Source organism: Nannobrachium achirus (genome assembly GCF_963921795.1).
Source record: "Nannobrachium achirus genome assembly, chromosome: 3".
NCBI lineage: Eukaryota > Metazoa > Chordata > Actinopteri > Myctophiformes > Myctophidae > Nannobrachium > Nannobrachium achirus.
In genome coordinates, this window is record NC_137812.1 from 42,598,309 (window position 1) to 42,611,668 (window position 13,360).

The 13,360-nt window shown below is 46.1% G+C and overlaps 1 protein-coding gene across 1 annotated transcript in view; it reads right to left on the bottom strand.

Moving 5' to 3' along the window:
* Nucleotides 1-11,421, bottom strand: part of fam184b (family with sequence similarity 184 member B) — a gene marked incomplete at both ends in the record, with an annotated part of 27,078 nt that extends 15,657 nt beyond the window's left edge. Inside the window, 4 exons of the mRNA XM_080722611.1 lie at nt 1,019-1,154; nt 1,747-2,400; nt 2,962-3,150; nt 11,272-11,421. Coding sequence (XP_080578737.1) covers nt 1,019-1,154; nt 1,747-2,400; nt 2,962-3,150; nt 11,272-11,421 — 1,129 coding nt within the window. The remainder of the gene's footprint in view (nt 1-1,018; nt 1,155-1,746; nt 2,401-2,961; nt 3,151-11,271) is intronic.
* Between the last annotated feature and the right edge of the window lie 1,939 nt (nt 11,422-13,360).

A 13,360-nucleotide genomic window follows, 5' to 3' on the forward strand; every position in this document is an offset into this window, starting at 1 on the left:
ATACAGTTATAAAATATGAATGAGGCTGTGTGGATTCGTGGCGCTAAATAAATTATGTAAATACCACATGGCATGAGGCAAAAGTGCAGTTTACATTTACAGCGATTAATGGATGTAGTGTAAGTAAGTAAAGGTGTGTCGGTGGAGTATATACATACACAGATCAAAGAATAAAAACACCCGCACACCTTGCCCAATAAAGAAAAGAAACTTGAATCACTCTCAACCTTTTAGTCAAGGACCTTCTTCAGGCATCTGAATTGGTACCATTTGTACATTGTGCAGGCGTTTTCATTCTGTGATGAATAAAATGATCTATAAAATAGCAGATAATAAAAAGATAATAAGAAAACACGCTTCTGTGTTATTTGATTAATCAAAATAATAATCGACATAACGATCTCTAAGAAAAGAATCAATAGTTGCAGCCACTGTGTAGTTATAATCAATACAGAAAACATTCTTAATTGGATGAGCACAACTGAAGTGAACCAGTGTGATCTCCCTTTGAGTGGTGGAGAGAAACAGATGGATGATACAGGTAAACAGCTATCAGTTGCACACAGACAGACACAGGGGTGTTGCACCAAATTCTGGGCCCTGGGTACTTTAACTATTGAAAAATAGCAGATATACAAGCTTACAGCGCGGCACCGAGTGCTGCGCTGCAAGCTTGTAGACCTGCTATTTTTGAAAAATCTTGAAAATGTGTGCAAGTCTTTGAATATTTCTAATTCTTCTAAGGTTTTTTGAAAAACCTATGTTTCTATGTCAGTGGTGCTCAAACCTTTTCATGTGAAGGACCTCTAAAATGATATTTATTTGGCCACGGACCCCCATCTCAAAATATTTAGTTCCAGGGACCCCCCAGAAGCAAGATTTGAGTTACAAATGAAAGATTTGCACACATTTTCACGACTTTTCAAAAATAGCTAAAGTATAAAATAATGAAGGCCCCTCCGCCTTGGGCCCTAGTAACTCAGTCCCACTTTTCCCCCCCTTGTGACGCCCCTGCTACCTGCTCTGCTCTGCAGCTCGTCTTCCTGCAGCAGCAGCCTCTCCTTAGCAACGGCTAGCTCCTCCTCCGCACGCTTAGCCCCGCCCTCTGCCTCAGAGACACGCCTCCGACTCAGCTCCAACTCTTCCTCCAGGTCCTGAGGAGAGGGATGAAAAGAAAACAATACGATTGGTGACTGACTGTATAGACAGGCGGATGGAGAGAGAGATGTTGGTATTGGGAAAGATCCAACCGGAACAGAGGGTGTGAAACCGAGACGGAATTTGAGACATACTGTGTACAGGAGGAAGGAAAGAAAGAAACTGAGAGACCAAAAAAAGAAAAGGCAGAAGAGAGACATGCTTTGATTCAGGAATCCAGCTAGCCCAGCTGTGAGTGCCTAATGGTCCGCTGTGAGGACTTAAAATGTGAATGTCAACAGTGGTGTGCCAGCTGTCATAGGGGCTTCTAAATGGCCATGTGTGAAGCTGTAATGGTGGTGGTGCTGCTGCAGCAAATGTATCCTGTCTGCACCACTCATTAGCAGACAGTGGGCAGAGGGAACGGCACTTAGAGAGGCCTGTGGTTGGTTGAGCAAAATCCTCTTTCTTTCTTTCTCTCTCTCTCCCTCTGTCTTTCCCATCAAGATGATCATTAGCCGGGTGCACCAGGGAGAGGCTGCTGAAGCATTTCACCTCCCTGTGCAGTACAGTACACAGTGTTCTAATGTGACTATGAATGATAGATACCTGAATTCTTTCCTGCAGCTTCAGGGTGTTTCTCTTGCTGTCGTTGAGTCTCTCCAGGTGAGTCTCCACCTCGTCCTCGGCCCTCTTCACTCTCTCTCTGAGCGCACTGTGCAGCCCCTTCTTCTCCTCCTCCTCCCTTTCCTCCCACCTCCGTCGCTCTTCCCTCCGTTCCGCCTCCATCCTCTTCCTCATCTCCTCTTTCTCCTCGTTCAACGCGCTCATCTTCTTCTCCCACTCCTCCCTTTCCTCTTTCACCGCCCTCCTCTTCTCCTCCTCAGCTTGGTCCTTCTCCTCCCTCAGAGCCTGCACCTCCTCTGACAGAGCTTTAACTCTTTCCAAATCCTCCCTCTCCCCAGTCTTTCTCTCCTCGTCGGCCCTTCGCTTCTTTTCTTCCCCTCGCTTCCTCTCCTCCTCGGCCGCGGTCCTCAGCTCCTCGCAGCGGGCCTGCAGCTCCTGGACCTTGTCCCCAGCCGTCTCCAGCTCCTTGCCCATCCGCAGGCTCTCGTTCTGGACAGTGTCCAGCTGGGCTTTGGCCTCCTGGAGCTCCACCTGAGCAGCCTGGAGCTGCTCCTCAAAGCTCTTCCTCAGCTCTGCCTCCGCCTCGCGGCCCCTTTCCTCTGTCTGCGCGCGGAAAATGTCAAAGTCTGCCTGCACCTGGAGGCACAGAGGAACATGTTCTCTCTCACATATAAATGGTAAATTGTGCATTTATGTAGTGCCTTCTTATCCCAAGCGCTTTGCAATGTGCATCACATTCTCCAATTCACACAAATTCACACGCCTCTGAAGGAAACCATGCAAGGCACCGACTTGCTTATCGGGAGTAGTTAGGGGTCGAGTAGCCTCGCTTAGCCAGACGATCAAAGATCCACAACTTAGATAGATCTGGTGAAATGCAAATTCATTCATAGAATGGGCTTCATGGACGACGGAGAAAACCAGCGCTAACAAACCTAAGTCCAGTGCTTTGAAAACCAATCCTGATACCTTACCTTCCCATGGAAATGAACACCCTAAAGTCTTTGCATTGGTTATTGCTGTTATTTGTCACATTTCCTAATGGTTTTCCACACAGTTTTAGCCCCTATGTTTAGATGTATCAAAAGGCGAAGTTCTCTATTTGTCTGGCTACACAAGACTAGGGGTTCAGGGCACTTCGCACAGCATGCACAGTGTCATTTAGACACAGATAGATGCAGGCAGAGGCAGACATACCTGGGCTCCAACTCTATACTGCTCATCAAGAGACTCCTGCAGCTGTAAGAGGCGTGTCCTAAGCACTGATCCATCCCCTTCGTGACATGTCTCCATGATGATACGATGCAACTCTTCCTGGTGGGCGTGGTTTATGTGCTGCAGGGCTGCCTCTTGCTCCTCATTCTTAGTATTCAGAGAATAAATTACCTGAGTGAGAGAGGGGGGGACGACAGTAAAACTGGGTTGCTCTAAAACTGGGCGGCAATGGCTCAGGGGTAGAGCGGCTGGGATGGGAACCGCGAGGGGCTCCCCCAGAGTTAGTATCGAAGTGTCCTTGAGCTGAACGCCTAATTGCTCCCGATGTGCAGGTTTTGGTACCTTGCGTGGTTTCCTCCGCCATAGGTGTATGAATGTGAGTGTGAATGTAAGGCACAATCTATGTAAAGCGCTTTGGATAAAAAGCGCACCATTTACCATGGTGTTTAAAGCAATAGATTAGATTTTTTATGTATAAGACAGACAGTAACTTCAGTTGTACAATGTCACCCAGTCTATATCTATAAATGTGCAACATCTACATATTCACTGTTGATAGACTGTACTGTATATATATATATATATATATATATATACACTGTAGTATACTGTATTTATTGATACGACTACACATATATTGATTCACTCAGAGACTCTTTGTGGATCTCTATTTTAATTATTTTATTTTGTATTAATGTTAAACAAAGTATTACAATTAAAAATAATTTGTGCTTAGGTGGTTTGGGCATAGTTCCCGACCGTCTCCCTAGGGAGGTCCTCGCTGCATGTCCCACTGGGAAGAGACCAGGGGGCAGACCGAGGGCCTCGGGATCTCCCAGGAGGAAGTTGCTAATGTTGCTCAGGAGAGGGATTATTGGAGCTCTCTGCTGGAGCTGCTGCCCCCACAACCCGACTCTGGATAAGCGGTTGAAGATGGATGGATGGATGGATGGATTGTGCTGTGAGTGACCTCCATTTATAGACAACAAATTGGGACAAACGCAGGGCCTGACAAAGAACACAAAATGTCCCAGATGCTGCAATCTGGAACTTATTTAAGTGAATAAAACACAACTAACAGCGTTTGGAGGTGATCTGCCCTGCTCTTAAAAGAAAGAAAGAAATTCAAATTCTGTGTTTGGGGAACTCGCTGGTTGCCTGAAGCTCAAAGGGCAATATCTCCCCGGGTTAAAGGAGTAGTTCACCCCCAAAATGAATTGTCACATTCCTAAGACAAAAATGTGATAACAATAAATGTACCCCCATTCGTTCCGGATGGGGACCCGTTTCGAAACGGGTCCCATCCGGAATCAATGGGGGTAAATTTACTCAAATCAAATTTTTGTCTTAGGAATGTGACAAAAAACAAAAAATATCATTGAACTCTACTCTCCATGGCGTGACTAATCAATAGAAGAAAAGTCATTTTGGGGGTGAACTACTCCTTTAAGTGGCCATTTTGTCTTAACTCAGCTCAAAGTTTGGCCCAGCAGTGGGAGACCAGGGTTCGAATCCTTTAATGAATCCCTATAATGCCTTTGCTACAAAAATATACCAGTGGACCACTGTAGGGTGCATCCACTGTAACACAAGATGGTTGACACAACATGGGCCAGGCTTTATGCAGCCAGACAGTAACTCTCCTGCCTGACAGCATGTGTGAGGTCTCTGCACTGCACTGCGTCCGTTCCATGTATAGTGTGTGTACTGTATATGTGACCAACATGTGAAATACAGCCCGTTTCTCCCCACTGTTCCACTACGTACCACGTCTACAGTGTCATCATCTTCCCTTACTGATACTGACGTCTCACTTACCCCCTCGTAGGAGTACAGGGGACACAGGGGCTCGTATGTTACCCAGACGCCCCTCTGTCTGCAGCACACAGCTGGCACAGCACTGCCGGACATTCCCTGTGTGAGTGCGTGTGTGTGCGCGCGTGTGTGTGTGCGCGTGTGAGTGTGTGTGCGCGTGTGAGTGTGTGTGTGTGGGGGGGGTGTCACTGTCTCTCTCCTGATCCCATCACAGCTCAGGCGTCAACAGTGCCCCCCCCCCCCCTTCAGTGTATTCCGAATCCACATAACCCCATCCCTGATAAGGATGATGAATGACTACGCTCCAAATACCAACCGCAGTGTCCCCCCCCCTCTCTCCGGTCAGTCAAACACTTGCATGTCATTCCGGACTATCCAATCACGTCATAGCAGGTGAACTTTGCCCCATGAACCATGACGTATGACTCAGTGGAATGGACGCCAATTTGAGCTTAGCCTTGAAGGCCAGTGTGTGTGCATGTGTGTGTGTGCGTGCGTGTGTGAGTGTGCGTGCGTGCGTGCGTGTGTGTGTGAGTGTGTAAACATGGCTGTTCTGTTCACTGAAGGGGAGGGCCTGCAGAGACGTCAATTGGCTACCGGGGAAAGAATATATTGTACTTCTTAAAATGCTACGGTATTCTTAAAATGCTAAGGTATGGCAACATTACTGGTGTCATGTTGCCATACCTTAGCATTTGCTGAACTGACGCCACTGAGGGCCTGCAACCATAAAAGATTGATTTGATTAACTGCTCCTGCAGCCTGAGGACAGGCTGTGATTTTGTATCTAGTCTCGCCCAAACCTTACGGCTGAGCTGCAAAATCAGACATTTTAGAAAAGAAAAATATATGAATATATTGTGGAACTATGGAAGGTATGGAAGGTCAGCATTGGGCACAGACATGTTGTATTATTACTTAAGTCAATATAATTTCTCATATGAAGAATAGTGAAAATAGAATAAAGATGTTTGAAACTATTTGTCTAGGCTAATGACCTGCCCAAAATATTAGGCACGCCAGGCTCAAAGTGGTTAAGGTCAGGATTAACCACTTGAACCCTAGCATCCCTATTCTGGGGGAAACATTCATAATAAATAGTAGATCTAAAAGCTCACAATCAGGTGCAAAGCAACGTGTAGAGTGCTTGTAGATCAGCTAGCCTATTTTTTAGAAAAGAGATTTGGTGTATATGGAAGGGAAAAAAAGATCCTGTGTAACTGTAAAACTTAATTTATACGCTGTCTCACTTGAGAATCTGTTATTTATGGCCAGGGCAGACGTACGACAAACTATAAATTAAGCTTTAATCCTATCTCCAGATTCCCAGTATCGATCTTGCAGGTCGATGATGTTATTCATTTTGCTTCACAGGATGGTAACCCTGCCTATTGACAATAACTTCACAGTCAGCAAAGCATAAAATGACTATTCTGTCGACAGTAAGAGAGCCCAAACTGAGCTTTTGTAACAGGAGTAAGATGTTGAGGGGTGACGCTTGGTAGGCAAGACGGATAGAGAGGTGAGATATAAGCTCACACACACTCTCTCTATAGAGTTTATTAGGATCCCCATTAGCTGGTGCTTAACAACAGCTAATCTTCTGAATGTGCAAGTTTGCAGGATTGGTCTGTTTGGAAAAAAATGCCTCAAATCATGAACACAGCTTACAATCTTGGTGAAATTGGGCTCGCACGTTCCCACTAGGCAGAGGAAGAAATGCTACTATAACAGGGCGATTAGTTTTTTTACCTTTAACTCCATGGATCAGTGGAAAACTTTGTATGTGCACTCCCTTGAGTACACACTCTATAGTTATGTGATCAATACAGATCTGTCTGATATTTCATATTCATCCTAATTGGCTAATAATATTGGCTTTCAAAGTTTGCAGGATTGGTCAGTTTTGAACAAAATGCCTCAAATCTTGAACACAGCTTGCGATTTCTGTGAAATTTGGCACACATATTCCCACTAGGTCAGGGGTGTCCAAACACGCACGCACGCACGCACGCACGCACACTCACACACACACACACACACACACACACACACACACACACACACACACACACACACACACACACACACACACATCAGGGAGAGTGTAGTGTGCTGGATTAAGCAGAGAGCATTATCACAGTGCAAGCCAGATACGCAGAGGGAATCACATGAGCACAGAACTGGACCTGACTGTCAAGCATCACACTTCAGCATAATGCTCTCTATCCCTGTGTCTGTGTGTGTGTGTGTGTGTGTGTGTGTGTGTGTGTGTGTGTGTGTGTGTGTGTGCGTGCGTGCGTGCGTGCGTGCGTGCGTGCGTGCGTGCGCGCGTGTGTGGGTCTGTGTGAGCATTCGAGCAGCTGGTCCGTTATGTGCAGTGCTCCTGTCTTCCCTTGGTTCGTCCGTTCCGCCCATGTAAACACAATCCAGCATGCTACTGGTTTATCTTTAGAAGCACCCTTCCACCAGGGCAGAACCCTCTCACAGACAGAGAGGAGGGGTTAGTGGATCGTGTATGTTGAGCACAAATAACAATGGATGGAGAGAGAGAGAATTGACTGTAGGTGTTTGTATGTGTGTGTGGGGGGGTTAGGGGGGGTGAAGAGGTGTATTAAGGATATGCCTGTGCGTGTGTCTGTATATATATATATATATATATACTGTGAGTGTTATTAAGTATATATAAGGTTACCACCAGTGACCCACTTCCAACCCCGCACCCCCCAAACCATTCCACCAGGGACGTGCAGACAATGATAGAGAGGCAGGGGCTGAAATTTCTAAAAGGGCCTCTTGGTGAAAATATTGAAAATAGCCAACCTCCAAGCTTGGAGGTCGGCTATTTTCGATACTTGATACCACACTAAACTAAGCATAATTAAGTCAACACTGGAGATGTGGCGTAACAGCATGAATTTCTACACAGAGACGGCAATTCACCCTTTGTCAAGTCCCACCCCATGTTGCTCTGTTACTCGGTGGACTTTTGTCCATTCACTTCCATTATAAAAACAAGATTTTTCATAGCCTCATTATTGCAATTTAAAATACCAAAAGAAAAACATCAATGTGATATTAATAAAAAAGGAACAAGAAAGTACAGTAGTTACATTGCAAAACAGGGGTTTTCCCCCAAATATACACGTTTTAATTAGTTTAACCAAAACAAAAATCCTCTGAAACAGGCAGAGGGCAGAGAGAGAGAGAGCAATGCATCTTGGCTGACTTGCACTGACCAGGAAATTGAGGAAGTATATAGGCTCGCCCTCAACATAAAATTAATTTTAATTGTAATTCTGCCCATTTAAAATATATGCACCCAATCGAATATCTTAGTTACATTGTGAACTAGTTTGTTGAAGCTTATCTAACATATAATTTTCCGAATGTCTGTCTGTCTGTCTGAGTGTCTGTCTGTCTGTCTGAAACCGCGTTTCTCCTCAGTGGCTGGAGCAATTGATCTGAAATCGCATCACCATCAGCATATGAACACACCTGACATAACTGTGAAGCCCGTTTGTCACTTTCACAAATCGTATGCTGTATAATTGCATTTTTATGGTGTATCTATATCTATTTAGCCTACAGTACCTTTTGTGACCACACATGTTAAGGGAGGGGCGCTGTTGTTCAGGCCATGCACAATCACACACAAACCCACCCACACACACACACACACACACACACACACACACGGGGGGAGGGGGGGGGGGAGTGTGTGTGTGTGTGTGCAGGCGGGCAGGCGGGCGGGCGGGCGGGGGGGGGGGGGGGGGGGGGGGTGGTTCTGGCCCTGTTACAGATGTTGTCCAAAATCATGCAGATCGGTACACAGTATCTCTGTAGCCGTTAAATGGAACGGGTATTTCTTACATTGATGCTCCTACATATTAGCATGCAAGCACCAGTTAAAGTTACTTTCCATCCCTCATATACTGTGTGCACAGTGCACATCCCATAATCCACACACTGCACATCATTTCGGAGCTCATATCTTTGAACGGGTAAGGGCTAGTTCATTATAATTATCGAAATACCATAGCTATGACCGCGCCGCGCCGTACTGCACCGTGGCCGTACAGCGCATCCCATCGCATCGCATCGCACCACCACAATGTGTCCGTTGTTACAACTTGTTAGTTCCTCTTCCCCAGCTGGTATTCAGCCTTCAACCGCCAGCAGCGGGGGTGATCTCCACATCAGTCACAATGCAGAAGTCTATGCAAGGCTGTAATCCACATAGCGCTTTTTAACAAATTTAACAAATATTTACTGGGTATTCACTCCATTGTGTTCCAAAATGTTCTTATTCATCATGACAAAAAAAAAAGAAGAAAAATAAAATAAAATAAAATAAAACAATTTAAAACTGCACTCTTTCCATGGATGTAAAGGAAAGAATGAGGACTTTGTCCCACTGCATAACTCCGCCCGGTAGCAAAAGTGAATGATTTTTCTGGTTACCAGTCAGGGACCAATCAGAAGGCTGACAAAGGGTGAATTCTTTCAACATAAGACGCTGCATTCAAGTTCAGGTGAGTTTGGACATGGCAATTTTCTTGAATGCTGCCTTCAGGTATGACATGGAAAGAGGGCATTTGCATTTCTTTCACCATAGTGAAAACTGCATTTGTGGTCTGGAGAGGGCACTTTTTTACAGACGGGTAAAAGGGCAGAGGCTCAAGCCCCTGTGTGCACGTGCCAGCATTCCACATCCAATCCAAAACACTCACATAAACCATGTGTCACTTCGGCCTGCAGACACAAGCTCAGAGGAAATACTTAAGCACACAGAATATCTGATTTGACGATTCATCAGAGGTGTCAGTGTTATTTAAATGGTCGTCCATGAAGACTTGAATGGATTTTTTGTTTAAAAATTTTGTCGCATTCCTAAGCCAATAATTTGATGACCAGCAGTGGTTCTCTATCTATGGAGACACAAACTGCCTGCTTTGTTCCCAATGGAGACACAAAGAGTCTCCTCAAATTATTGGCAAAATGAATGCGACAACAAAAACATATCCATGAATTCAAGTCTCCATGGAGTGAATATCGAAATCGAAAAACTAATTTTGGGGTGAATATCCCTTTAAACATAATAAGAAAAAGAATAGAAATATCACAATACTCAACTTAAATTTCATGAACTCAACTAAACAGTGATACTTTCCAGTCATATGGAAAAGTTTAACGGCAAAAAACTAAGGAGAGATATTAAGACAGAAGGAGCAAAGGAAAGCAAGGCAGAAAGGGCTGGGCTAGCAAATTTGATGTCATCCTTAACAAGCATAGACACAATTGCTGAGCCCTCATCTGTGATATCTCTGTGTGTGTGTGTGTGTGTGTGTGTGTGTGTGTGTGTGTGTGTGTGTGTGTGTGTGTGTGTGTGTGTGTGTGTGTGTGTGCGTGCGTGCGTGGGTGCGTGCGTGCGTGTGTGTGACTGTGCGTGTTAGTAAAAAGGGAGAAGAACCTCATATGCCACTTTAAGCAGGTTAGCACACAAATTAAAAGCATACTGCATACATGCATGCATGCTTTTTCCACACACACACACACACACACACACACACACACACACACACACACACACACACACACACAGTGCCCACCTACGCATGCACGCACGTGCGTGCGACACACACACACACACACACACACACACACACACACACACACACACACACACACACACACACACACACACACACACACACACACACACACACACACACAGGTGAACACAGGAGAATGAGATGTGCATAGTCATCAGTAATTGTCTGTTCCCTCTTCAACAAGCCATGGGTCATGGCTTGCCTCTGTAAGCATTATTGTTAATCAGGGGCATGCAGGGGAGAATCCCCATAGCCATTAAAGAGCCAGAGAGACCTATACTATATCCATGCACACTGCACATTGATATGTAGGCTACTTGCAAGATAGACAGATGTATGGATGGCTGAATGAATGGCTGGATGGATGGCTAGATGGATGGATGGCTAGATGGATGGATGGCTCATGGCTGAATGGATGGATGGATGGATGGATGGAGGAACACCTATTGGATTTCATGTAGCATTCCAGGAGAGCTCAGAGCTGTAGCCTTCAGTTGCTGAGCCTCAGAAACAAACTGTGCTGTCACACAGTGATTAACTGGTAGTCAGTGAATATAGTGGGCCAGTCACGAAGAGTGCACACCCAAGTTCTCATTTGGGAAGGGGAAAAAAACGGGACAAGCGGGGAAAATGATGCTAGCTTTTTTATTGGCTACCTTTGCCCGTTGAGTGGCTATAATGAACGGAAAGGACAAGTCGTGAGAGGCTGGTTGCCAGTGTGGACACTAATGAACATCACATTAGTCACCCTGTCCCTGTCAGAGAGTGACAGATTGAGAGTGACTCCCCTGGCCAAGTAGCGCATGACAGACAGGACCCGTGGCGCGCCTGCTGCTGTCCCCATGTCCCTGGCTGCTCTTACCTTGGTGAGCTGGGCTATCTTCTTGCACATTTTGCTGTGCATCTGGTAGTCGTACAGCTCCTGCTCGATGTTGGGGAAGTCTGCCGCAGTCCCGCTGACGACGGAGCCCGGCCCGGGGGGCTGCGCAGCCTTGCCGGCGCCTGAAGCCATAACCCCCAAGGGAACTTCCCAGACGGGGACAGTCACAACGATCCCTCTGCTCAGCTGCGGGGGGAAAAAAAATAAAAAAATAAATCCCCACAAAACGCTTCAACTTTCACTCGTGCATCTCAGTCCTCTGCCGATGAAGACAGACCCCCTCCTGTGAAAAGCAACGCGAGATAATCGGTGGGAAACATTGATAGTAAATCGGCGGGGCTCTCCTCTCCTCGTGCGTTCCGTTCGCCCCCCCGCTGCTGTCCGCCCGGTGCTAGCGGAGGTCACAGACTGGAATTCCATCGGGGACGCGCTCGCGCCGAGCGACCCTTCTGATCCGCTGTCAACCGATTTTCTTTTCTTTTTTTTTATTCTAAGAGGGAGCGCTGGAGGATGAAGGCATGTGTTTCCAACCACCTGTCTCGCGGTACGAGGGGCGGAGAGGGCGTGCGTATATGGAACGTTACCGGAGACAGCTCTAGCCGAGCGCACTGCTGCAGTGCTGCCCCGCCCCTCCCGGTGCTGCTGTATCAATGGTCGTATCTCCGCCAGGGTCTCGTTCTATTTAACTCAGTCTGCCACATACCCTCACTGAGAGCGCTTTCTGATAAACTGTCACATCATATGGAACAGAAACATGGCGATAATCGATGTGATCTGATAAGAGAGCCAACAGATACACGGGCAACAACAGACCAATTCCCCAGCTGTGTTTTCAGGGACATTCCTTTCTGAAATTCTGAATAAGCCCATATCATGAATAGCATATCAGCAGTCAGTCATCATCAGCAGCTATGGTGGCAGATGATGATTGTAGGCTGCAGCCAGAATAATGTAGCTACAGCTAGTAGGTTGGCTGCATGCACCTGACCTGTCCTTTATTTGATAGTTGCGCGTTTTGCGCCTATCTATCGAGACCATAAGAATGCACACCATAATAAAACAAACGCCTCCTCTCGATCGCCCATGCCACTGTGACACACACACGCACACGCTCACGCGCGCGCGCACGCACGCACGCACGCACACACACACACACACACACACACACACACACACACACACAAGCGCGCGCACAGTCTCACACGTGCACACCACAATGTGTCCTTGTGGTGGCCTATATTACTGACAGAATCACTTCTCGCACACAGGTTAACCTCTGTACTATACAGGCGTTGATGTTCCATGCATATGCATGCATGGTGAACTGTAAAGTGTGCACTGCCCATACCATAGGCTACAATCAGTCAGCGCTGATCTAAAACAAGCATCCATGCGCTACTGAATAGTTTAGGTTGTTTATTCCTCCTATATCGCCTTCCCACGGGTGCGTCGCTCGCTGCCAATTCTGACACTTCCACAGCTGCCAGCATGGGGCCGCTGCCAAGCCAACACGCCCCGACAGCTGAGGTCTTGTGGGATGACAACAACAACACAAGGTTACACACACAAATACAAATGTAATTTAATCAAAGGCGGGCACGCATGTATGTTGTAGTATCATATGACAGCAGTTAGTTGGATGTAGCCTAGTGTGTGTGTGTGTGTGTGTGTGTGTGTGTGTGTGTGTGTGTGTGTGTGTGTGTGTGTGTGTGTGTGTGTGTGTTGAGGAGAATGTATTTTAATTGCGGCACTGACAGTGTAGTAACAGTGCAGTAACAGTGCAAATAACTTTACAAGTATTGTAACCTATGCAATTTTGAGGTATTTGTACTTTACTTGAGTATTTTACTCCAATACAATTAAACTGAAACTTTAGTTAGAAGTTACTTTGCAGATATACATGATAATAGTCTATTATAAAACATAGGCCTACATGAATCCACTTAAATGTAGTTCTAAAAGCGGCCATTTCTTGGGTAAACACAGCCTTACACAGGTGTTCTGATTAGACTAGGCTATAACATTAGTTCTATGCAATCAAACAATTGAAACACCTGTGTTTTTACCCAAG